Source organism: Nothobranchius furzeri, chromosome 14 (genome assembly GCF_043380555.1).
Source record: "Nothobranchius furzeri strain GRZ-AD chromosome 14, NfurGRZ-RIMD1, whole genome shotgun sequence".
Taxonomy (NCBI): domain Eukaryota; kingdom Metazoa; phylum Chordata; class Actinopteri; order Cyprinodontiformes; family Nothobranchiidae; genus Nothobranchius; species Nothobranchius furzeri.
The window spans coordinates 25,313,791-25,340,977 of NC_091754.1; the positions used below are offsets into that span (position 1 = coordinate 25,313,791).

Below are 27,187 nucleotides of genomic sequence, written 5' to 3' on the forward strand. Positions count from 1 at the left end.
AATGGGAACAGGAAGTTGCATGCTATTCTCAGGCAGGAGACAGTAGAAGCTGGGCACCCGCTTAAGTTTCTTATGCAGCCTCACTAAAATGTTTGACCAAGCAGTTATATGACACAGCATTTCCTCCCATTCAACCAGCAAAATAAAGTACAGAAATATAATTTTACTTAATGATTAAAAGAAGCAGAAACTGCTTGGATGGTCTGTTAGTAACCACAGCTTGCTCTTTTGTCCAACAAATTCCATGATTAACATCCAAACACAATCACACAGACAAAACTAAAGTTCAGAGTCGAAATTGCCAAGCATCTAGTAACGGGAGGCCGAGGTCCAGGCTGAGGCCTTTCTTCGGAGCTAGCTCTGAAGTCACGTGGATGCTCATTAATTATTCAGATTTTTAAGCATTAAATTCCACTTCAACAGAAGAGTTACAAAAAATTTAACCCCCCTCAGAGTTGTCATGAATGTAAACTAAAATGTTTTTTTAACCAGGCTGTAGACATGTTTATTTCTGCTGTGAAATGGGCATTTTTAACATGGGAGTCAATGAGGATTTGACTAGTTCACTAGGCTAGCCACACCCTAGTGGATGAGAGTGGAAGTGCAATTTTTGCCACTTCCATTTTGGCTTCATATTTGCTGCAGAATTATGGGGCTTGGTTTCTACATAATGCACCTTTAAGATAAGAAGCTAAAATATTATCTTCTAAAAGGCTAAAAGGAACACAAGTGTAGTAGCAGCTTTCTAACACTGGAGGGCAACTCCCCATCTTCCCTTTTCCAAAAGCTTTTGGAAACCAGAGTGTCATTCTGTTCTGCTGCCACCAGAGGGCGCAAATTCCCTGTTCTTTCAAGGCAAAAATATTCGAAAAAAGTAGAGGAAGTGTTTTTTACTAAATAACTCTTATAAACGCTTGTTTTTACAGGGTAAAACTACATCCACGGTTGACTTACAAGGATTTCTATTCTTTTAAAAAAATCTTTAAATTATTAGTAGGTAAAGTAGAATATTTTTAGTTAAAAAATTTTGCCAACATGAGTTTGTTTCTAATCAAACATGTCAGATATAAAACTATTAGTTATGAGTTCAAAGACCAATAAATTATAATACATGTTCAAATTTTGTTTTAAACAGGAAAACATTAATGTGTTATGGATTTAACAATAAATGTATTAACTACTCATAAAATAAAAACCAAATACAAACAATAAACAATTTAGTAAAGAAGCTACTGAAAGTTTGATAACAACAGCTGATTTAATTTGATGAACTTGTGGTAAATGGTCTGTATTTGTATAGTGCCTTCTACAACCCCCCAAGGTGCTTCACAACACAATCAGTCATTCACCCATTCACACACACAATCACACACACTGGTGGGGCAAACTGAGAGAAGCGAGGCCTGCCATACACTGGTGCCACCACTAACTTGGACTTGTGTATTCAAATATATGAAAATTTTAAATTACATGCAATATATTATAATTATATGGTTTAAAGCGCAACATTTCAGATAAGTAGAATCTAATAACTACATTTTTAAGTAAATTAATGTAGAAGCACATTTTAAAATCACTCTTGTTCAAATTAAAGCTTTTCTAACCTTCCAACAGATAATATAGATGTTAGACTGTTTTTAACCCTGAATGCATTACCTAAAGTTTTTCTGTAAGAATTTGCCACCTGTATGGTAATAGCCAACTAATTTAAAAGACAACGTGACATAACGTAAATGTAACATTTAGGTGCATGATTTGATTTATTCCCCCATTTAGTCAATTTCTTTGCTAGTTATTTTTTTCCTGATTGTGAGTTTTTTTTACAGTTAACTCAGATTACAGCACTCATTTTTTGTCTCTTCCAGAATAATGTCATTTTGCCAAATCTATTGGCTCCTTTCCCCCCCTCCCCGCCGAGAAATAAAATGAAGGAAATCTCACTGGCAGATCTGCTATCCAGTCTAAAGTGGGATAAAATGTGGACATGTGGTGATGTGAAAAAGAAAACTGAGCCTAAGAGCTAAAGCAGTCACAGTTGTCATAGTTTTGGGTGGTTTTGGGCTGATTTTTATCTCCTACAAGGGACAAGACTTAGTCAAAAACATAGTCACATGTTTAAAGTCAGACAAAAAGGCACATGTACACATTCCTACATAAGGATGACGTAGGCTTTTTTTTTTATTTACAAGTATTGGAAAAAGTGACATGAGGGACAACCAGTGCAAAATCTGTACATCATTCCGTTGCAGGTTTCTTCAGATATATACACAAGAACTCAACATGACTGTGAACACATCATCATGCACGTAACAGTTCACAACACAGCAAATAACACAGCGTAAAGATGTGATGTAGCTGAGGTCTGATGCTCAGGCTGCTCGTTTCTTCACTGCCTCGTGAAAATCAACTTGACAAATGATCGAGCACAAAACAGAAAATGACTGATGTGCCTTGGTGGACATTAGATTAAACAGGTAGTGGTGAGCCTCTACAGCAAGAACACCAGATTATTTCTGTGTGTGTGTGTGTGTGATGTCCCGTTAGTCCATATTGACAAAACATCAAGGCAATATTCACACATTTCCCCTGACTGACTAGAAAATTGGGGCATTTTAGGGGAAAAAAAAACCTCTGAGCCAAAACAGAGAAAGAAAAACACACTTTATGGTGAAGTCAAAGGTAAAGTGCATAAATGCTTAAAATTAAAAAGGAGCAAAATTTTAAAAAATTAAGAGTTACTCCACTAAAACTTGCAGCACACACAGCTTAACGATGGAGCGAGCAGCTTCAGGGTTGCCAGGTCAACTGTCCCTCCAGCTTTGCTCAACTATTGCAGACACACGTTTCTCATACTCCCGCTTATTCTCCTGGTACAGCTGAGCTGCCTGACTGTTAGCTGGGCTGTTGGGGTTCGGCTCATCAAGCAGGGACTGTGGGATGAAAGCACGGTAAATGTCAACATAGTTCATTTTAAAGGTAAATAAGAAAAGCATATCCTGATCACATTTTTTTGTTTTGAAAACATTCAACACATTTTGCACAAGTTTAAAGACCAATAAGTCAGCCAATTTACAAATTGATGCATTTTTGTAAGTGAAACCCTTTTCCGCTACATATTTCTCACCTGGATTGATGTAAGAATAGAAGACACATCGTAGGTGGGACTCCAGCGATTCTGTAAAATGTCTAGACATATACTGCCATCTGCATAGACTGTAGACAAAAACACAATGAAACACCACCCCACATAACATATAACATTATATTACATTCTCCTACCATTCGGATGAAACATCTTAGAGACAAATCGTACAGTAGGGGGTTTGTTGGGATATTCCTCTGTGAATTCTACAATGAGTTTAAATGTACCTGAGACAAAAACAAGGAGAACATTCAAACACATTGCAAGTTTACGATGACCGAAAAATATTCGGCATTGTTGGCCAATGTAACCTGAGCAAAACATTTCATCTGCCAACAAACAGGTTACTAAGTATGGTACATATCCAGTGATATAGGGGGAAGGGCTAAGGCTGGTGAACTTAGCAAAAAAATCTTGTGATTCACTCCTCTTATTGAGCAGTGACATTTTAATAATAACAAAAAAGATGATGAGGAAGTAGCAAAATTCTTCCTAATGGCAACTTTCAGATGTTTCAATCACATTGGTTACATTTTACAAGTCGTTTCACATTTTTGATTCTGATTTTAATTCTTATTACACAAAATAAAGATCCATACCATCCTCAAAGGGCGTTCCTTCTGGGCTGTAAGATTGAAGAACACAATGAATATTGTTATTTTTTTCACACATCACAAGCTAATTTGTGAGGCCTGTAAGTTTCTTCTTACCCAAATATGACTGCATTCCACACCATGATGTTGTTTTCAGATGGGGCACCACTAACGCCGGCTGGAGGATCCTCTTGTAGCCTTTGAAACAAAATGAACTTGTGACTGATCCAAAATATTGTTTAGCTTTTTTTTACTATATAGAAATCAGTGCTTGCTCCTCTCTCTCCCTCTCCATATATATAGTGTACAAAGTCAAGAAAAGCTAATCTACGTTTAATATTGCAACTACTCAACTCAAGAGAGCATAAAAAAAATCATATTTAGTCAATTCTAAACATTTCTAAAAGCATATCATGTAACTTAGAAAGTTCTGATCAAAACATATGATCATGCATAAAATATTCTGTCCCAATAATAAATAAATAACCCTAACTTTTACAATAAATAGTGAAACGTTATAGAACTATAATTAAACTCAGATGAATACTACGAAGCCTACGTAAAAAAGAAAATAAACTTTTATGAACATGATGTTCCTTTACTGTCAGAACAAATGAAGGTTCAAACAGCATTTTTCACCTACATCTTCCATCATCCAACACCGTTTTTAAATCGTTTTAAAATAATGTATTGATCTTGTCCAAAATAAAATGTTACAAAAATTATTTGTTGCTAGCATGTAAGCTAGCAACTAGCATCGTATGGTTCTCGACTTAACATCCAACATCACTGGGCTCCACACACGCACAAAATAAAACCAATCAAGATTCTAAAGCCGCAATTTACAATGGAGGTGGACCTGCTTCTTAAAGTTACTCGTTAAGTACCAGTTTAAGAAGCCGACATAAGCTAGGCTAATGCTAGCTGTTTTGACAAAACGGGCAAATTTCTGGCCAACTCACCGTTTAAAATCTCTCATGAGTCTTCTTCTAGCTGGGGTTGACATGACTTAACCTGTGAGTTATTTATCCAAAACAGCACTAGAGTGTCAGGAAATTCCAAAATTTTCTTCGTTATCTTACAGGTAAAGATTTTTATATTTATATATATTTTTTTGACTACTTCACGTTAGCTCTTGTCACTGGCGTCGACGTTTTGCGTCGGTCTTCAGCACCCTGGCTCTCCGGTTTGCCCGGATAGATTTACAGGACTATACCATTTCGTAAATGAGGGGGGTGGAATGCGCTTGAATGTGACGCCAAACATAAATTAGCAGCCCTTATATGTGATTAAAATGCATAGTAAGAAACATCAAAATGATTTTAATTGTTCGTTGTGGTTTATTTCTGAGTAATATGCATTAAATTCAACGTTTTGTCAAAAAAGTGAACGTTCCCTCCCCCATTCTGTAGAAAGAATCGACTGTCGGTGGGCGTGACGTAATGTTAGTGCTGCGCAGTGATAATGAAGGTCGGTTTGGTGGCAGGCGTGGTGTGTTCCTTCCTACACGTGAGCGCCTAGTGTTCCCATTAGATTGGTGTTTTTCTCAGCTGACCAGTACACGGAGGCCTGGGGGCTTGCTGTTCTATCTTAGCTGTTCCCAGGACTCTGGACAGAGATCCCATAGCTCGTTCCTGGAATCAGCTGGAGCTACTCTCCCAGTTATGGGTTCATGACCCATCTGATTACCAATCAGGCCTCTTTCAAAGTTTTTCTCTGGACTTTGGTCACTTTTTTACTCATTGTATGTTGGCTGTTAAATTCACACTAATAATTCGGATATAAAACCCCTCCAGCACGCATTTAAAAAAAAACTTCAAAAAGAAAAAATGAACTATTTGTGAAAGTTCTTTAATTGTTCATGATACATAAGGTGGATTTGTCTGAATATGTATTGGCAGTGTTTCCACACAGATGCTTTGTACTTTAGAACCTTCTCAGACACAAAAACCTTAAACATAAAAAACAACTCAATTTTAAGTTTGTTTTAATGACACGTATCTAATTTATCAGCTGAACAAAAGACATCTCATAACAAAACATGACCACTCAGTGGCGTTAAGGCAGATGAACACTTAAATGGGCCTAAATCAAACCACGGCTGAAACAACAGTGTGCTTTAGGATCCATGATAAAGAAGCATGGTGCTGTAGAGGGTATGGTCATACATCTGCTCTGCTTTGACAGACTTCTGGTGCTCCAGCTGGCTGCATGCAGTGCTAATGATCTCAGGTGATTCACTGTAGGTGTGCTGACTAAGATGCCCTCCTCCTGTCACTGTAAGATAAAACAAAATAGTCAATATTGGAACATACCTAAAACACACCCCATCTGAATGTGAAGAGACCAAGAGACAGGGAAAATACTCGAGTTTGTTTTGCACAATTTTTTTACAACGTGAAGCCAATTTTAAAAAATGTTAAGGACCTTTTGTGACCCGGTTTCGACAAAAGTACTATAACCCTTTGGTTACGCACAAACCATGTTCAATAAGTTGTGAAATACTCCCAAGATCCTTATGTAACTTCTCTCATTGTGACCCAGTAACGTTTTGAAGTAGGTCACCTTCTGATCTGTAGGTTTTGCAGTTCTGTTGGATTTTGCAGGGGAGAAAATGTCTTCCTGACTTCACGTCATCAAAACCTTAACAGGACAGATTAACATTACAACAATACGTTTTAAATGTGCATTTGTCTCCAACGTAATCGAAAAAAAATTTAAAGCGGAGAAAAAAAGCCAGATTTGACCCAATGAAGAAATTAAAGGCCACAACCATTTTTATAAAAATGTATCCACATTTAATGATTTTACAGTTAAGTACAAAGCTAAACTAGCACCCACCTTCCACCATTAAAAATACACACAAACCATCTTTAACATGAAATAGTACTACACAAACACAAAGCAGAAGTTTCCCTACTATGTTTAAAAGCAGAAACATAACCTAAAATATTGTTAAACTGCTAATCTGAGTTCAAGAAATAAGGCATTTTGCATAAAGTAAAAATCTATGCAGTCTTTCTTGAGCAGGTTAATAAAAAACTGCTTGTAAAACAAATATTTGATTAGACGGTACATACACAGAAGCTGCAGTAAAAACACCATAACACATACAGTAAACATCCACCTAATTTTAGAACAAATAAAAACAAATGAACAAATCTTACTCTCATGCACCAGCTACAAACAAGAAAGCCATTATTTCTTCCTTTCGAGCTACATTCATGTTGGGATATGCTTTGGCATAAAAAAGTTAAGATAATGCATAACATCAATTAGCATTTTCTCAGCGTTTATGCAGAAAAGTGCTTAATCGCTCTAATTTTTTTTATATAAACAAACAGATTTTAAACTGGTACTTAAATAATTAGAAATGTTCCCTCAGTTATACGTTCAAGATAATCCGTTTAAATGGAGCTGCATGAATATATCAGTTTTAGTCAAAAAGTCTCATCTGTAAATCCTGTAACCGATCTGAAAATTCTCTCAAAAACAGAACAATGACAACATTTTCAGGTGACTGTTTCTCTAATTAAAGCACTGGGATTTGTAAAATCACTAATTAATGATCTGAGCTGTATTCACTGGTTGAAATTGTGCAAAACAAAATCTTTTGGCGATTATGAGCCAAGAATTGCATGTCTGCCTGTTTAACTTGAAGGATAACTTCAATATATAAATGTATATTTAGATATAACTACAAAAAACATCTTAAAACTTTTATCCATCCATTAGTTACAGGGAAAAGTATCAAATCCACTCACTCCTCACCAAACAAAAACAAACGTGTTTAGAACTCAAAACAACTCGACACTGAAACCAGGAGTATTAAAAGTGTGTTTTAAAACACACACAAGCCCTTTTACAGGTAAGCATAAGAATTAGTGCAGCGACAAGGAGTCTGCATCGATGCCACAGTGATGACTTCCAGCTCTTTAGTTGCAGGGCTCGACTTATCCTGTGGCCCCTGGTCCTGATCCAAAGGCCCCAGGAGCGGAGCAAACCCATTCTGCCCAAGTGCAAAGCTTCCTGGCCCACCTGAGGTCACAGACGCCATCATCTCCATGTTCACACTCTCCATCTGGGACTCCTCGGTGCCACCTAGTGGTCCATTCCCGTTCAGAAACCCAGGAGCCATGAACAAAGCTGAGAGCAATAAGAGCAGAACTCAGTCTTCTAAAAATACTCCCAAAACTTGACAGAATTTTTGATACTGTTGGACTTTAACCTCTCATGTGTTTAGTAAAGTTTTGTGCATCATACTTTCTGGATATTTTTAGTCGTTTTGGCAAAAGTAGTTTTTAGATTTGAGGATATTAAGAGTCCATTTTAGGGATGTTCCGATCAAGTTTTTGCTTCTGATCAGATTTTGAATATCTGACAAAACTGTCTCAACCTGATGCTTCAGCAAAGCATTAAAATAAGAAAAAAGGAAAACACATCCTAAAGTTGTCCTTTAAGTTTTTATTACTATATATATATATATATATATATATATATATATATATATATATATATATATATATATATATATATATATATTTACTATTTATATATATTTTTTCTGTTTTTATGCAATTTCTTGACTTTACCTGCCAAAAAATATCACTAGTTTATGAAGTACATTGATAATAAACGTGTTAATATTATGAATGAACTTAAAAGCAGCTTTGTCGCTCATCTTTCTAATTGTTTACTTGCTCTGCTGTACTGACCTGGGCACATTACAACCATGGATGGCAACTGGAGACTGCGGACCCCTGACGTTCTGCTGTCTGTCAGCTATTTCTCTCTATTTAATAATGTATATTTTGGTGTTCGCTGGCTCTGCGTTTTGGTCCGAGTTGCCGCAGTGAACTGGGAGCATTAGTGGAAACTAGGACGTAATGTAGACGAGGTTTCAGGAGACACCATCATGGTAAATACCCAGTACACACACGTTACAAGTGGCTGATGTACTGCCTTTGCAGTCCAGTTTAAAATACTGTATGTCCAAATTGCAGACATTTTCACTCTCCTGAGGTGATACGTTAGCTCCGAGTTAGCCTCCTTGCTAACAGATACGTGGTTTCTGAATCCTCGCCTGCTGAAAATTGTGTGACATTATGGTGTTTTCATCTAAGAAACAAAAATAATTGATGTAGAGGAAGTTGTTGAAATAAAAGCTAAACCCTAGTTATTGTGTCATGTTTGTTTCTTTACAAGGTTAAATCGGATCTTTTTCCACCCAAGTTAAAATGATTTGAAATATCACAATTTCCAATCGCGATCGAATCGGAGCATCCCTAGTAATTTTCCTTTGAAAGTAACCTTAACCCTCCCCCTGTCCTAATCGGTGACCCCACGAGGAAAGTTGACCATTGAGCAGGGTTGATAGTTTATCCCTTGGGTCCATGTGGGAGGGGTGAGGAGTGAGCACCACCTCACCCCTGCCACGTGGACCTCAAGGGATAAACCATCAACCCTGCTCAATGGTCAACTTTCCTCTTGGGGTCACCCATTAGGACAGGGGGAGGGTTAAACAGCATAAACACAATAAAAAATGATGCCCTACCATTAGGTCTGGCCTTCTTCAAAGGGTTTGCCTCAATGCCCTCAAAAGACCGCTTTCTGTTGGGAACGCCATTCAAGAAGCTGCGTCCCTGGATGGTGGGGAGAGCATGGCCGCCATTCTGGCTCATGCCATTCAGAAATGCCCCGTTATGGGACTGAGCCACGTTTTGCTGGAGGTTTAGGGCATTGGCCAGAATTTGAGCACACTCCTGGAATCCCTGTGCGTGGGCCAGGTCAGCGGCAGTCAGCCCACCAGCATTCCTCATGCTGCACAACGAGAAGGAGCGGTGTCAGAAACACTTAGTGTACGTTTGATGTACACATACAGAATGAGACAAGCCCAAGCGTACACGCACACATTCACATTCACTCACACACACTCACTAAGCAAATATTTGCACATGGACATTCACAGATGTACAAAAGTAGCCTGTGCTGCTCTAACCTTTCACATTCTTTTCATCATCTTCATGAGATGACGACTGATCCTTTTTGGATCATTTGCATCTACACAGAATCAAAATCATTTAAGAGTTTCCACAGAATGAGGGGAAACGTGTCTGCTGCAACAGCACATGATTAGGACAACTGAAGCTCCTTAGGAGTTTAGTTTAAGTCTCCAAAGCAATCCGATGGACCGGAAGTGATGAAACAGCTTGTAGTAAATGAGTCGCTGAAGACAAAAGGAGAGCTTTGTGAAGGTTTGATATCTGCAGGACAAATTGCAACTCAAGAGGATGCTGAAAATCTTCTATCATCTTATTTCCAACGTCGACACTGCTCAAGATTTCTGCAAAGTTGTATTTTCAAACTCCACGTACAGTTTGAAAAGGACAAATTCCAAGTATTTCGCTGCACAAAGCAGAGGTCAGTAAAGCAAGGAAATCTTCAGACAAAAGAGAAGACTTGGGCTGGTCAATGAAAGCGCATCAAGATGTTGCATCCTCAGACGAAATCCCAAAACAACCCTCGTACTGATGACAATGGTCCCATCTGAGCTGTGAAGCTGCAAAGATCCAGACATCTCGTCATGAGGTGCAGAAGCCGTAAAGACTCAGAGTTTGGTCTGGTTTTAAGGAACAATGAACAAGAGATTTAAAAAAGCCGTTGAATACAGTTGTGTTAATCATGTTCAGTTGCAGCAGGGATAAAGTGATTTTCTGAGTGCAACAATGAATGAGCAAACAGTGCTGTGCATATATTTCACCCAATTCACAAAGTTTTGAAAATGATAAAATAGAAAAAAAAAGTCACTAAAAACATAAAACTATGACAGAAACTAGTTTGTTAAGCTGCTTCTGCGGGTGTTTAATACTGAAAAACACTGGAATCAACCCATTTCTGGCAGAATAAATATCCTTAAAACTATTAAATAGTTTCTGGCAAACGAAGGAAAGTCTCTCCATAAGCCAGAGTCAAAACAATAGCGCACTTGTTCTGAGTCTAAATATCATCACAATCCAAAGCGAGTTCCTACCCAACAGGAAAGTCTTTGTCAAAGAACTGGAACACCTGGCTCACATCCAGTCTTGTACTTTTAATCAAAATGAGAAATTAAAAGCTACATAATTCCGACTATCCGCAAGAATAATTTTTACCATAAACTACAGCTGAAATAAAGTTGATTTAGTAGACTGAGATTTGTGTATAAAAGGACATCTGATAAGATGAATTGTAAGCAGTCACTGTTGGCTCATTCATTTGGGTTTGAAGTTGGTCTGCATTCTCATCTAAACAGCGGAGCAAAATGAAAACATTTCAAGACCTAGGTGCACATAATAAAACATTCCGTCATAATTTCAAGATTTATAACAAACAAAAGATCACACAATAACTTGTTGCACATTATCCATCCCCCTCCAAAATTAACGCTTCCAAAAAGAATTTGTCTTTTTTTGTATTTTTATCATTAGATTACAATTATATTATATGACCAAAGTAGATGAACTGGTCTTACAAAAAGGAATACAAGGAATGTCTAGGCCTCTCTGCTTAGGCTGCTGCCCCCGCGACCCGACCCCGAATAAGCGCACGATAAAGGTCGGCTTTAGCTACTACCAATCCAGATATCAAGGCAAATATCAGTAATTTTATCTCTAAAATTTACTGTTTGTCATGATTTTGCTGAATAAAACCAAAATCTATCCCAATGGTTAAGCCTCTGGATGAATAAGTGTGATTATTTCTGATTACATTTCATCTATACTCTCCTTAAATCAGACTTCTTTAAAGACACATTCCTGGGTAGTTAAAACAATTACTAGTAAAGAAGGAATTTATGAATTAAAGAGGTTTTAACCACTGTTGGGTTACAAAAGATAGATTTATTTAACTAATGTACTAACCAGCTCAGTGGCTTAGTGGTACTGAGATATCGGGGTTCAAATCCCGGTCGGGTCAAACCAAAGACTTTAAGCATGGGACCCACTCAGTCTAAAGGGGTTGGATTAGGTGGTTAAACCAACAAATACTGTAGTTCCCGAGCGCGGTCGTGTCTGCAGCTCACTGTTCCCCATGGAGATGGGTCAAATGTGAAGAATATTTTCCACCACACACCAGTAAGTGTGTGTGTGTGTGACAACTAATAGTGCTTTAATAATTAATCTAGAGGTGCATTTAAAAATGTCATTTTTTTGCTTTGTCATCTTTTTGGTGAATCTTAAGAAAAAAGACAATTAGAAATTTTTACACTGAAAGAAACTATGTCACCCATTTATTTTTATATTCAACTTTGAATTATTTATTTTAACAATTCAGATTATTGAATAATTTTACAGTACAAACAAAGTCACTGACCAGTATTCCTTTGGTGAGACAGACATCTACAGAAACACTGATCTAGCATCAGTTTACCAATAACTCTGGTTAGGAATGATTTTTAGTGAAAGGAAGCGTTAATTCTTTGTAATTACCTGGTATGCTTTGCTTTTCAGTCCTAAGCACACAGTATGCATCTTTTCTAACTATTGTCTAACCCTCCAGTGGCAGCCTAAAGTCATGCTATGTGTTGACATGGGACTCACGTGATTTAACCTGTCCATTTTTAAAGGACTCCTATGGTTAGTTCAAAAACAAAATCATTAAAAAAATAAAAGCTAAAGTACAGGAACAATCATGGATAATAAGCAAAGCATGCAGGTCTAAAAAACAAAAACTTCAGTTTTGATTCATAAAAAAACCTAGCATTAAAACCAATCACCGCAAGAAATACCTCAACAGTTTGCCAGTGTGTAGATAGGAAGCGATAGTGAGAACACTCAATGCCACAACAGTGCGGCTATCCCAGGGAACGGGGCAGACTCAGCAGTGTCTATTCTCCCCCTTTCTAGGATTACTTGAAAAAACCAAGTCATTTCCAATTCAATGGCTGAAAAACATTCAGATGTACGGTTCTGGTTTTATTAACAGTACAGCAAACGTTTTTTTTCTGCAACTTATTGTCACTTTCATAAAGGAAAAGGTGACAATGATTAGATGTCAGAACAGACTATAAATATAAGAGTTAATACTGTGACATACAAAGGAAAACATTTGTGTTTATAAAGTAACATATCTGGTACAGTGAAATGACAGTGAATAACCATAGCAACAGGATGATGTTAGCATTAAACAGGTCAGTACATGATGCTAAGTAGAGCTAACTCATCTCACTTAGCTGCTCTCATCACCGGCAACCTCTAAGACCTGCCCTACCTGTGGCTAGCTCACTACTGGACCAGCTTTACACGTTGAGGCTCATGACAAATGAGGAACAGAATCTGGTGATGATGCTAACATCTGGTCATCAGATTTTAGATTCTAGTTTAACTATTTCTAATGAACGGGCATTTATGACCTGAAAACCAATGAATGCCTGATAAAATGTGTTTTTAGATCTGGCGTTTTTATAACAATGCTAAACAGATTTTTGAGAATGCTGATAGAGATGTCATCACTATGAAGACGTTGCATAAAATGTGTCTTTTAAAAAAAAAAAAAAAAAAAAGAATGGTCCACTGAAAGATCCTCCACTTCTTGTATCTTCTAGACAGCTGGGTTCAGGCATTACTCATCAAGCTCCGAGTTGACAATCAGGCGCTGACTGACCGATACTGATCATTGTTCAAATAAGAGTGAAAAAGATATCTTCTAGAATAAGGTCGTCATTCGTCAACATCTTCTTTCCCTGGCGTAGAAGGTCCAGTCAGTGCAAAACTCTACTGCAATAATAATCATTAACTTATGATTACAAGACCGGTTAATTATTTCCTCTTGCAAAGGAACAAGTCAGACGATGAGTTGTAGAATTTTGTAGAATTTGGACTGGAGAGGAAGAGGAGTGAGAACAGAATCTGTTTACTCAACAATCTTCTAAGAAAGTGAAGAAGTGCTGCAGGAATCTGAGAAGGAATACGGTAAAAGGTCCTCAAGTTACAAGCGCTCATGGTCCATAAGACGGTTGTTAAATTATCCTTGTTGACGTCTCTCGTGGATCAGCAAGTTTCTCAATAAGAACAACATTTTTATGGAGGAAGGTAAATTAACTGTTGGAAGTTGTTTTATTTTTATTTTTTATCTAGCCCTTGTTTCTTCTATAGACCGGAGCATGAGGAAAATAAAAACTTTAATGTACCCTAACCCTATCAAAGATGAGCTATGAAATGTAAGCAGAAACATAAAAATATGAAAATTACTTTCAAAATGAAAGTTAAATGTTGTTCTAATCAAGTATTAAAAACAGAAGATTGTGTGTTTACCCTTTTGTTTAAATGAACACACGTGGTACCTAAATGATTACTTGTTATTCAAGTAGAATTCCATTTTTTAACTCTTCTAGCAAATAGAAGTAGTAGAAAATGTCATTTTTCATTTCAATGATTTAATGCAACTTACTAAATAAAATGTGATTGTCTTATTATTATATATCAATTCAACAATTAATTTGTATATTTATTAAAATTTTTACAGCTGCAAAGCATGAAAAATTATACAAAACTTTTGTGCTACATGCTATTTATATTAAATAATTGGGACAAATTTTAATAGTTATGTATTTATAGATTATTAATATTATACATATCAACTATTTTCTTATTCTTAAATTTTGGATTCATATTGATGTAGCTAAAATCAACGTTTTTATTTACCCATTTATAAAATAAAACTAAAGACTAACAAATGTGTTACTTAATGTGAAACTATGTTATTGTTCAGGTCATTTGTCATGAGCCTCACTCCCACCTTGTGTGCTTTAGTCTCCGTCCCAGTTGTGCCACATTACATTTCTGAATCTTAAATTAAAGAAAAATACTTCAAGAAACCGAACTGATGATGAACTAAACTGCGTATCTGATCTGCAGGGGAAAAGGAAATCACATCATTTTAATCAGAAATAAAATTCATCAGCTGATAACCAAATGCACATTTCATCAGGCCAATAAGAATCAAAGGCTCTTTTACAATTTCGGCACCAAAGCGTCCATTTTGCTTGCTGAAATCACCATAGCAACCAGGGGGTTCACAGTTTTGAAAAGTTAACGTCAACTAAAAGTAAAAACCAAAATATTTTGGTTTTGATGTTTTTAATCAGTAAAATTGCATCCACTCTTATGTTTTCTTTCATCACTAGGTGACCAAATCACTAAAACAAATAGTACGAAATTTGATTTTAAACTTTTAAGATCGGCAACAATAAGTTGTCTTTCTTCTTGTGACGAGAAAAACACCCAAGGTCATCGGATTCCTTCGACGCCGTAAAAACTCATCATCTTTACTCCCACATATCAATATCTTCCACTCAGCTGTAACATCTCACTCAGATGTTTACTTTTTCTTTTCACAGCATGAAGTAAACTCAGCTTGAACTGACCCAGAAGATAAACACAATAAAGTTAGTTTCCACAAACCCCCTGGGAGCTCTGGGTTTCTGCACGCCACAACGACTCGAAGGAAAGGCAGGAAATTTGCTGCAGAAAATGAAATTGTAATAAAATCTTACAGGAAGGGGAAAAAGGTTCATCTATAAAATGAAACTAGAACAAATACCAGCAAAATGTCCCATTTTTTATGTGTTTGTGTAAAAAACACTAAAAAGCTAACAAATGTTCAGCGTGTTGAGCTGGTTTGCACAATTGCTGTTTAATTACAGTTCAAACATCTACAGAATAATCACATAATTGTTACCCTGCGGGTTTTAAAAGTGAGGTGTGTCTTTGTTCTTCAGATGCCATCAGTTGCTAAATATTATCCATAACTGGAATGATCCTGGCACAATGAAGCCGCAGTTGAGGTGTGGCTCGTAAATACAGCACAGGAAGATCATAAGCCAGCTCTTATCTACATGTTTACTACAGAATAACAAGAACACTGGCAGCAAGAAAATGCCTTTAAGTTGTGTTATTTATGCATTTTCATTATTTGCAGCAAAGATCCTGCAGCCTTTTGGATGTAAAAACAACAATGTGCATTTGCTAATCCAGTCACAGTTGTGTATGTAAAACACTAAAACAAAAGAAATGTTAAATAAAGAACCACTCTAGTTTTAACAAATATCATGCAATAAGGCCTAACAGGTAATAAACATTTGATCAAATTTTACATTAAGTTGTCCTTACTTTGGTGTAATAATCAATAAAATAACTTGTCATCATTGAAAAGGTATGTTAACTTATTTTATAAAAATGTATCTTCAAACTACTGAATGTAAGATTTAAAAGTCCTCTTACGGCATCCAAGGCTGTACTCACTAAACTTCTGCAATGATTTTCATAGATATTAGCTAATATTACACACAGAGGACAACTTAATGCTAATTGTTGCAAACAAACAACAATTTCAAGGATTACATTTAAACATGTCACATTTCCAAGGGAGCACCACCAATTTTACTCATATTTTACAACTAAAATATTATCAACCTTGTAATATTAAATATAGAAAGTATTTTCTTACTGCAACAGTATTTCAGCATTCTGCAGACATAAAACCTAAATAAAAGCTAATTTGCATTATTTTTATGGATACATTTGAAGCTAAACTTTCTGCGTGTTAGGGTTAGGCTTTTCTATTTGATATACATTCAAAACTTCAAAGAGATGCTTTATAGTAAAGATTATTACAAAAAAGGCTAATTGACTTTTCTTATTAATGGTGTCTAAACTAGAGCAGCTCTCGTGTATACTTGAATTTCAAGAATGTCTTTTTTAACTTTTCCATGCTTTTCTTGTGCAAAATCTTTATGGGGATCTGCAGGATTAATTTGCAAATCCTCTGATTTATGTTTATCTTTGTATCCAAGTATAAACCACAGACATGTCTGGTATTTAAACCTTTCTTGCTGCTGTGTTTAAATTGGATGGGGATCCCTTGTAAAGGTGCAAATGAAATGTTGGACATTAAAGAGGAAAAGAAATGCAAACACAAGACTGATCAGAGGACTTACTCAGCTTTCGCTCCCTGAATCAAGAGAGCATGGATACACTCCAGACTGCCCGCTCGAGCAGCCTTGTGGATGGGCGTCTCACCCACATAGTCCTGAGTGACGACAAGAAAATGAGTCAAACAGTTTTCTGGCTTCTCTCATTTTATACTTCCAAGAACACACCCCATAAATGATACGAGGATGTGATCTGGCAATGCAGAAAACCATAACTTTTCACCCAGATATCCTACTTTGTTACATTTATGTGAGAGCAAATGGATGCAGGGAAAAAGAGAGGGCGGCCTGTAACCACAGAGTAATGTAGGTTTTGCTCAAACACTTCCCCGCTCTGCTGTCTGGCAGCAAATGAAAATATATTCATCCAACATAAACATTGGAATTTTCTCAACAAATGCTGGGAAAAACTCAAAAAGCTAAAGCGATCATTGCGCCGCATGATGACGAAAATATGTTATGTCATTGTGACCCACTAATCCAATCTCTCTCAGCAGCGCAGTGAAGCATGAAATATAGCCCCAGTGCATGAGTCCGAGCATGAAATCCCATCAGTAGTAACAGGATAAAATGCAAAACAGACAACTTTTGCAGCAGAAAATGTGACACATGTAAATTTAGGTCAAGTGTGGGAGTATGCAGGAATACTGCCAGGGTAATAATCCTATGAGAGTGATCCTCTTTGAAGGGATCATCTAAGCTCCTTCACTTTCAGGGATCTGCTCTTTTCATTCACTTGCTCATCAAGCTTTCCACTTTTTAAATCCTAGAAATAAAAACGTCTTCAACAACATATGTTGTCCTACCTGTCTGTTAATATCTGCACCAGCTTGAAGTAGCCATAACAAACACTCAGGGTGGCCCCCAAAGGCAGCAATGTGAGTGGGCGTCTGTGCAAACCTGGAGGTAATAGAGTTCACACCACAGCCCACTTGAACCAGACGCATCACACACTCCAGCTGTGAAGAGATGACAGAAAATTCAGATGGCCGAAGAGGTTCATTCAAAAGCTGCAGCAGGTCTGGGCAAGTGTGGTGCTGTGGATGATTAATATAAAACCCCCTTGGAAGCCGCCTTTAGCTTTGGGGTATGCATTTATTTTATGTATTTTTTTTATTAGATGGCAAAGAAAAAAACAAACAGATTTTCTGTGCGACACAAGCGTTTTAACAGCACACCTAGCTCTAGAGTAAAATAAAGTAGCGTGACGTGAGCTAACTGGCATTTGCAATTTAATGTAAATAAATAATTAAAACAGCCATTTGCTAAAATTATTCCAGCTCAGAATAAGCTTGTCGTCACTAAACAACAAAAACGTGACGTGTTTGAGATAAAAAATATAATAAAATAAAATCGCTAGCTTGAAGCTAGTTTCATTGTCTGGGTCCACTTTAACGGCTGCTGCATTTTAGTCTTAAGCACCAGGAAATGGCCGAGACGACGCTCCCACTCGGGGTATTTTAGTCCACATAAAAACATTAGACGAAAGAAACCTGGTCCGGCTTTAATACCTTTCCAAAATGTGCGGCCCAGTGTATGGGCGTCCAGCCGTAGAAAGTGTCCTCAACCGAGAGGTCAGCCGGGTTTGAGATGCACTGAAGGAGGGAGCACAAGGCACCGACGTCTCCATCCCTGCAAGCTCGGTGGAGCGGGAAGCGGCTGTTTAAGACCTCCTCACTCGAGAATCCAGACTCCACTCCGACAGACATTGTGCAAAAAAGAAGTAAATGATAAGTGGTAGCAGGCTACTTAAGAAAATACTTAGCTTTTGTTTAACGCTACGCGCCAACTGGGTCCCTGTCTATTCTCAGGACACGCGCCACCCTGAATACTGTCTTTCTGCCCGACAACACAAAGCACGACGGTCAGAGCACGCGCCAGAGTGAAAGATGAGACACTTCGGGAGAGCCGCAAACCCCGGACCGGATTACAGATTTTCAGGCTACCTGATCCTCACGGTGCTTTAAAAAAATCTGTCAATTAAAGTTAATTTATTTAACGAGAATACAAAAACAGATTTATTATGATTCGTCTATAGGCCCTTTAACCTAGTGACTAATTTACAGACACATTAATGCTAAACAATTCAAAACTCAGCAAAAGAAAATATGTATTATAGAAATATGCTGCCTTGTTCTTGTGGATTATTTGTGTAAAATACATTTTTTATTAACTGAGTTTTATAAATTTCAGCATCCAAATGTGTAATTAGACCATTATAGAATAATTAGGCAAGACAAGACCGCTTGATTTGTAGCACATTTCCCACACAAAGAAATCTCAATGTGCTAGAATACAGGTGCTGGTCATAAAATTAGAACATCTTGGCAAAGTTGATTTATTTCAGTAATTCCATTCAAAAAGTGAAACTTGTATATTAGATTAATTAATTACACCAGACTGATATATATCTAATGTAAAAAAAAGCAAAAAAATAAACAAAGGCTGGAGCACTCAAAGGGACAGAATATTAGGTGCAAGCACAAAAAAGGACTAACTTTTCGACACCTGAAAAGTTAGTCCTTTTTGTGCTTGCACCTATTAAATATTCAATCACTTTGAGTGCTCCAGCCTTCTTTTTGCCTTTTTCACGTAATTCTTCTTTGCTGTGGAGCACCAACATGGTGACTGGATTATGAAGGAACAGAAGGGATGTTTAAAAATGAATTTCTTTTATTTTGATTATTATAACTGACAACTAATGAAAAACCCAAATTCAGTATGTCATAATTTTAGATTTTTTTTTAAAGTTTAAATATTGAAGACCCCTGAATCATAATGATCAAAATGAAAGAAATAAACGTCTAAAATATATCAGTCTGTGTGTAATGAATGAATAGTTTATATACTTTTCACTTTCTGAATGGAATTACTGAAATAAATCAACAATCTGATTTTATGACCAGCACCTGTTTGAAGCTGGGGGGTATCAAGCCGCCACCTAGTGGATGATTGTGGTATGTCAGGTGCTCCATGTAAACAAATACATTTGGTCTGGGAAAAAAACAAAACAAACAAACCCAAGGACTTTCTCAAGATTTTGAAAACTGTAAACACGACTTTTTGTATCTCTTCTCAAATCTTTGATTTCAGGATGTTTTGGTTACTTTTATGCACATCACAAACGGACATAGACACTTCGTCTTCCTAGCCTCGTAGACCTTATGTGAAAATATACATGACATGCAGAGCCTAATAATTTTGCTTCTGCCACTGTCCGTATAGATTTAGGCTATCATCTTCTATCATTGGATCATAATAACATATTGCATTTATCTACATTTTAACCATTAATGGGAGATGACAATTGTGCCTTTTTAAAAACATTTGCATGTTTAAAGCTGTGACCATTGAGACTGGAAACATTGTGGAAAATAATATTGAACCGGAACAGTTTCTTATTCCCTAAAATAATATATCTTACATTTAGGCTAGAGGTCATGCATTTGATCTGATCACACCCAGCTATATTGTAAATACTAATAGTTGTGCTCACTGCAGGGTTAATTTTTGTTAAAAAAAAAGAGTAATCAAGTCTAGGGGTGGATTTTTTCATCACCACAAGATGGAAGTGTACAACAAGATTTGGATTCAAGCTGTGTGACTATTAACCAGTAATGATACTGGGGATGAAACCAGGCTTTTTACATTTATTTTTATTATTTCTAATTCAGTAAATTCCTTGCACATGCATGTTTATAATGAAAATACACACACGGATGCAGCCATACATGATGAGCAATTTAGTTTAGTTCTGTGAAAACATTTCCATACACTGGAGGGCGCTAAAGACCAAATGTCATCTTAGTTTAACAATGACGTCATGTCAAAGACCCACCTGAACCCCCAGCAGCAATTTCCAGATTATTCAAATCACTCCTGGTAAATCTCTAAGCATTATATTTATTTTTCAAACCTAAAACATCCCATAGAGCATTTAAAAATGCTTCATCTGATCTAATAACTGTTTTATTTCCAGATCACAGCTTTTATTAAGTGAATGTGTATATTCCATGTTAGAGGCCAGGTTTATTTTAGTCTTTGCAAAAATTCTCCTCTTGAAAATTGCATCAAAACTCACCAGTTGATCTTTGTCAAATCTTTATTACACATTTGACATTATAGTAAACTGAAATCAAAATAGTAAACTCAGTTTTTATTAAATTTCTTTATTTGTTTATTTATTTTTTATTTACTTATTGCTTATTGTTTACTATAAAGCTTGTAAATCTTACAAGGCTGCTGCTGTAGCTAAACCCTATCCACACTCTGAGCTCTTTCTTTGCAGCACAAAGCTGGAGAGCTGTTCTGTAACGTGGGAGTAGCTGTGTGAATGCACAGAATGTTAATAAACCTTGATGAGGTGCGTCATCCTGGAACCGCTTAGATTGATGATGTCATTCCAACCCAGTAAGTCAACTTCATAAGCCTGCCTCAGCAAGCAGCAGCATCAGTATTTATGAAGGTGGACATTATTTATTAGGTTACAACGCAACAGAATGATAAGCCTCTTAGTGCAGGTTGAGGCTGGTTCAGGGGAAAAAGTGCACCCTTCTCCTTTTATGCGCATGCACCTGATCTGATCCTTTTCATATGAAATTATGTGCATGAAACACACACACACACACACACACACACACACACACACACACACACACACACACACACACACACACACACACAGGTATGAAAAGATATGAAAATGCAGGATGTCATCTATTTACTTCCTGAAGGACTAAGTCTTATTTGAATTTATCCTTTGAATAAAATTTTTATCATTATATGCACACAAGCAAAAGGTAATATGTAACATTTCACAAAATTTCCTTTTCAAGTCTTTATGATACCAAAATCAATCCAAGATTCACATGCACAATCTGTGTGTAGTGGTGTGAAGGGCTGTGTGTCTTCAGCAAGGTCATGCATGGAAGAAAGTAACCAAAACTGATGCAGCGGAGCCAAAAATGTCATCTTTGTGATTCACGCCTGTCAAAACCTGATCCAACGTTTCCCATAATTCCACTTGACAGTGATAATTCTGGTCAGACAGTCAAAATGTTTTGGAATGAGTGACAAATTTAGCGTTGAGTCACTTGTAACACAGGATCCTTCAGATGTCTGATAAACTCAAGTCTGTTTAGTTTCATTTTAACAGATTTGTTTAGTTTTCAGGTCGATCTGACATAACCATTAACTTCCCAGAAAAACTCTTGCAAACATTGATCTTTGAAAACGCAGAAGCAGATATTTTTAAATACATTTTTGTGTGTTTACTCCAAAAACGGTGTCAGGCTGTGTTAGTATCACATGTTCCCTGACTGGAGTTAGCTTCTAATATGCAGCTGATTCATTGAACATAACTTTGCATCATATCTTTTGTAGCAGCAGATTTCATGGACAGGAAGGCACATCATTTATGACAAATGCAACTTATGTTGAAAATTTGCTTCTCCTGCTTCTCTAACACACAGTTCTCGCAAACAATTATTTAAGTCAAGTGTGTGTATTAAATGCATGCAAGACATAATAGCAACATAAAGTTTTAGTGTTTTTGTATTTAGATAGCAGCAATGGTCTGTACAAAATCCCAGCTAGTCCATAGGCTGAACACAGGGACATGTGCTGTTTACAGATGAAAGCTGAATCATTCAACTGCTTCTCCTGTTTGCAGGTGAATCACATCCAGTTTTTCTGAATGCGTCAATCTGGTGTTAATTCATGGACCTGCTGTCTGTTCTTGTCTTGATCCCTGCTGACCTTGGCTACACATCCACCCAGGAATGTCTGCTGATAGCTTATCAGCCTGGGTCAATAACCCACCTGACTGCAGTCGCTTTGCAGGCCGAGTCCAACTTCAGGCTCATTTTGGTCCGCTTTAACATCAATACTCATTACTCAGCAGACTTTGAGGCAAGAACTTAAGATTTGACAAAACCAGATGTGGCAAGTTTGATGAGTTTTGTTTATTTTTTGCAATCTGTGGAGGGAACAACACATGTTCCCTCACACATGTTCTCAGCTTTACTCATTTCCTCACGTTCGTGTTGCACCAGCACAAAGAATTGTTTGCTGATGTCTGATACGCTTCTGAGCCAGATGAAAGCGGAGTGACGCAAAGGTGTTAGGTATCGCTCAGATAAACAGTACAGGGTTGGTGGGTGAGAGATGTGGACAAACTTGGAAATGAGTAAGGCTTGTTTTTAACTAGATCAGGAAACATGAAGTTCCAGCTCGTCCGGAATCTCGTGTTAATGTGCTGTTCTTTCCTGCAGAACGTACTCTTCTCAGTGTGACTTAATCTCTGCATGTTTAACATCAAGCTGTCACTGTAGGATAAGACTATCTTTAAACTTTCGTACGTTAAGATGTGTTTACAATCTGTTTTTAACGCGGAATCTTTTCCATGACTTGGACAAAAAAAATGGATCTAGTTTCTTCTGAAAATAATAGAGCAAGATGATACCAGTCTGTTTCTGTCCCACTTAAATATTAACCAGTTAGTACACGTGGATGGTTGAAGAGTTCAGTTTAAAGGGGACATATTATGTAAAATTCACCTTTTGCATCCTTTCGTGCAGCCATGAGGGTCTCTACCTCCTCTATTAACATTTCAAATGTTAAAAAACCCCATCCATCTTTTTCCTATCAGTGTTTGGTTTTAGGAATTACGCCCCTAAAACACGCCATTTTAAAATGGCCCCATTTGTTTTGTCACAAACAATAAAAGTAGATTAGAACCACTTCCTACATGCAAGAGAGAGCTGCTGCTGGAGGAGGAGCGGCTCTACTCTGAGCCCCTCCAGGGCATAGATATGTATATTAACACTATTTGATTTGTCATAAACGCCAGAGATGTGTCAATGAAATAGGATGGGTCTGGCCCAGAAATTCCTGCTGTTTCACTCCACAAAGCATTTAATCTTTCATAGATAACACATTTATTGTAAGCTACAGTAACTTAAAGTATGCATAGCCCATTATTATATTATATAGATCTATCTATATCTATATATATATTCCTGGTTTATGAAATAAGATTTGTTTAGAGATGAGATTTCAAGGTTCTTTTGAGGTAAAACCCACATAAACAGAACACAGATACAATATGTGCACCCCAACAAAAGACAACCAACACCCAAATCACATCTGTCAGCCAGAACCGGCCCGCCAGCAACAACATTTCACCCAGCAAATAATTTTGTATTTTCACAATTTGTTCACTTTTGTTTTTGTGTTGTCATTTATTAATTATAAGCTCTTTGGAAATGCTTTCTGAAAAAGTTAGGAAATAATCAAAAGATAGATTACAGTAATAAATAAGATGGATGGATAATGGACTGATCTTGTGAAGGAGATTTTTAACATTCATACAAGATAAACGATGCATAGAAGATGGTAGCAGCAGCAATGGAACAGCAGTTTCATTCAAATTATTTTATTGACATAAAAACAATTAACAGACTGAAAAATGTGCAAGTATAGGTTTTCTTTGCAACAGTTACAGATGAAAGGTGATCCCACGTTGTCTCAGTTTGTCACAGCGGAGATTCGAGCATCCGTAGGTTGCACGAAAGTCAGCCATGTTTACCCTCAAGCTTCACAATTAATAAAAGTGTATTTCTGCAAACATAAATCCAGAAATGTCCTGTTTTAATACAGTATATCTCAGTATAAGTTTAGTGTAACAAATCAAGACGCTTAAAAATCATGGGCTATTTAGCATTCATTTATTTAAAATAGAACGAGTGACTCCCACTGAGGAAAATAGTCAACTTTGTTTTGCTAAGCAGTGCACCCACCGTAGCCTCTTCATCTCAAAGTCAAGTTAGACAGCTAATAAATACAAAAACATCCGCAAACAGCCATTTACACAACAATTGGGCTGTTGTAAAGTTGTTATTGGTTTTGTAAAACCACATAAAATATTGATTGTGGTCTCAACCTGAATAACATGCAGATAGCCTAGGCGGGACACATGGTTCACAATTAAGTCACTTTCAAAAGCAAAAGCTTTACTTTCAACATGTGCAAGTATGTTGTCTCCAGCCCATGTGTCTAAGGTTTGTAACAAGGCAAACCACTTGTAAATCCTTTAATATTTCATCGAGTTAAGGGTGTTTTTGATTAAGCTAATCACTCACCTTCCAGCTGCTACCATTGAGAGCGGAGGGGTCCGTTGTCTGAGGTAAGATGGCCGCCGTTTAGCTACACCCTCAACTCCCGCTTTTGCCATCTAGTGTTTATATGTATACATATCTATGCTCCAGGGTATCAGAGCTTCTCAGCTTATAGCAGCCTGAGTGGGGGATGGGTGGGCGTGGCCAGAGACAGCTTGTTTTCTTAAAGGGACAGAGCCCTTAAACAGCTCTTTCTGGAAGGTACCAACACTGTCAAGATTAAAACTGACGTGGGAGATTTTTGTGCAAAAAAACTTCATGAATTTTTTTTATCCACCATTGAGCTATTAAAATTAATAAAAGATAGTCATAATATGTCTCCTTTAATTCAGTATTTTTGATTTGGCATCAGTTCCTTCAACACAGAGTCATAATAAGGATGTTTTTATCATCAGCTTTGACCGGACCTGGTTGCTATAAAACTTCAATAGTGTTCTACTATCCTAAGTTTTGAAGAAAATATTTAAAAATCAAGCTCTCCATTAACATGTAGTTGACGCACCTGTATCTCAGAGATTAAGTATCTGAATTATTGTTTTTGATAAAAAACTATTCTGAAATTGAGTGAAAAGAAAAAAATTTAATCAGAATAACACAGTCGAGGTTAACCTTTAACTTCACCAATCAGCCAATACATTATGACTAATCGCTAACTTTAGCTCCGTGTTCTGCCCACAACACAGCTCTGACCAGTCAGGGTACACCAGAAGGAGATCAGAAATCTATTTGATTATAAAATTACTGCACAAGCTTTGAACATAAAAAAAACTTCAGAAATGTATGGATTAGATTAGATTATTGCCATCTGATTGTATGTTTTTCCAAAAATCCTACATAAAACACAAAATAATTCTTTTTCCTTAAATGTCTGTACAGCCCTTGATATTTCCTTGCGTGACTAACATGGTCATGCCAATGTTGTAAACATGCTGTATGAATATAAAACAACCTGTTGATCTAGAATTTCTGAAAGAGTCTAAAATTAGGGTAATAGAGAATAAAACACAGATGGGATTTACATTGTCTTGTTACATTAATCTTTTACTTGTGTAATTTTCTTCTTAACAACCAGCAGGCACATGAAAAACAACTGATGTAACACTCTTATTGCCTTTGAACATTGTTCTTGTGTAAAGCTGCGGTGCAACATCCATTCCAGTTAAACTAATCCCAGTTTACATTTGTTTGGCACCAACACACTTTACTGTTTAACCCTGTTTGTGCTGCAGAAATAACAAGAATCATGGTAAAATAAGTCCATTGTTTGCAGGGCCAGCCCAAGCCTTTGTGAGACACTAAGCAGGCTGCCCTTTGGGGCAGGGGCGCCTCCAGAAATGGGGGGCAACAATTTTCTAGGGGTGGCCATGACCACCCCTTTGGGGCGCCTTTGCTTTGGGGCCCCCTATACTAACAAGTCAACACCAAAAAATTCATCATTCCTAGACTATACCATTTGTATAACATGCCCACTATCATTAACATCTTTTGTAATTACGGTAGCTTTTATCACACAAGTGTTATGGATATTCATTTAAATTACCAGAGCAACAAACCAGTAAACATGCTCTAAATAATTTGCATTTTGAAATGCAGAGTGCTATTTGAGTGTGGTGTATTAAATCAACTATTTGAAAGAAACATCAGCAGACAAACACTAAATTTACAGCCAAAAAATGTAGGTTTACAATCCTGTGTTTTTAAAATTTGAAATGTGTAAATTGTGTTGCACCACGAAATAAAACCAAATGACTACAGAAAATAACACAGAGAAATTGTTTTTTCATGTTATTTAGTTTGTTTTATTTAAAGTTATTTAACATTTTTTTCCTCATGTCAGCTTGGTGCTCTTGGGGGGGCCTGGTAGTGTGGGGGCCCAAAGCAGTTGCTTAGTTCGCAAATGCCTTGGGACGGCTCTGAATGTTTGACAATGTGATGATGCTGGACATGCATTTCCATGCAAACTTCCTTCCTTTTTTCTATGTCAAAGGTGAAACATTGATCCCAAAGGCTCCAGAGTTATCCCACTGTAAATCCATTCCAGGCACAGAGAGCAGTGTGTTGTAAGAGCCGTCAGCGTCACACACAGTTACACTCCAGACTGAGCAAGATTACAGATTAGGGACCTCATGCGTCACTTCACGACTGTGATGGAAGGACAGGCTGCTTAAATCTCACTTTCTAAACATAAACAGTAGTTTATTTTGAAAGGGTTTAATTCAGCAGGTATTTACACAAAGAAATCTTTTAGTTGGCCTAAGTGGATAAACATGAAATGATCTACATCCTGCAACACAAAGAAGCACTACCG

General features: G+C 37.1%; 2 protein-coding genes across 4 annotated transcripts; both read right to left on the reverse strand.

Moving 5' to 3' along the window:
• Positions 1 to 2,140: 2,140 nt before the first annotated feature.
• ube2al (ubiquitin conjugating enzyme E2 A, like) lies at positions 2,141 to 4,915 on the reverse strand. The gene is made up of 6 exons (XM_015966243.3): positions 4,698 to 4,915; positions 3,853 to 3,933; positions 3,742 to 3,767; positions 3,280 to 3,369; positions 3,125 to 3,213; positions 2,141 to 2,930 (listed from the first exon to the last, which is right to left on the reverse strand). Exons 1-6 carry the CDS (start codon positions 4,739 to 4,741, stop codon positions 2,802 to 2,804), a joined length of 459 nt encoding a protein of 152 aa, XP_015821729.1. The 5' UTR covers positions 4,742 to 4,915; the 3' UTR covers positions 2,141 to 2,801.
• A 655-nt stretch (positions 4,916 to 5,570) lies between these two features.
• ankrd10b (ankyrin repeat domain 10b) lies at positions 5,571 to 18,602 on the reverse strand. 3 transcript variants are annotated; one of them, XM_015966241.3, is made up of 6 exons: positions 18,214 to 18,602; positions 17,509 to 17,661; positions 16,709 to 16,800; positions 9,290 to 9,555; positions 7,774 to 7,881; positions 5,571 to 6,012 (listed from the first exon to the last, which is right to left on the reverse strand). In XM_015966241.3, exons 1-6 carry the CDS (start codon positions 18,409 to 18,411, stop codon positions 5,855 to 5,857), a joined length of 975 nt encoding a protein of 324 aa, XP_015821727.1. In that variant the 5' UTR covers positions 18,412 to 18,602; the 3' UTR covers positions 5,571 to 5,854. The 3 variants fall into 3 exon arrangements, with proteins under 3 accessions (XP_015821727.1, XP_015821728.1, XP_015821726.1); XM_015966242.3 differs by lacking the exon at positions 7,774 to 7,881; XM_015966240.3 differs by lacking the exon at positions 5,571 to 6,012 and having other exon boundaries at positions 7,013 to 7,881.
• Positions 18,603 to 27,187: the final 8,585 nt, after the last annotated feature.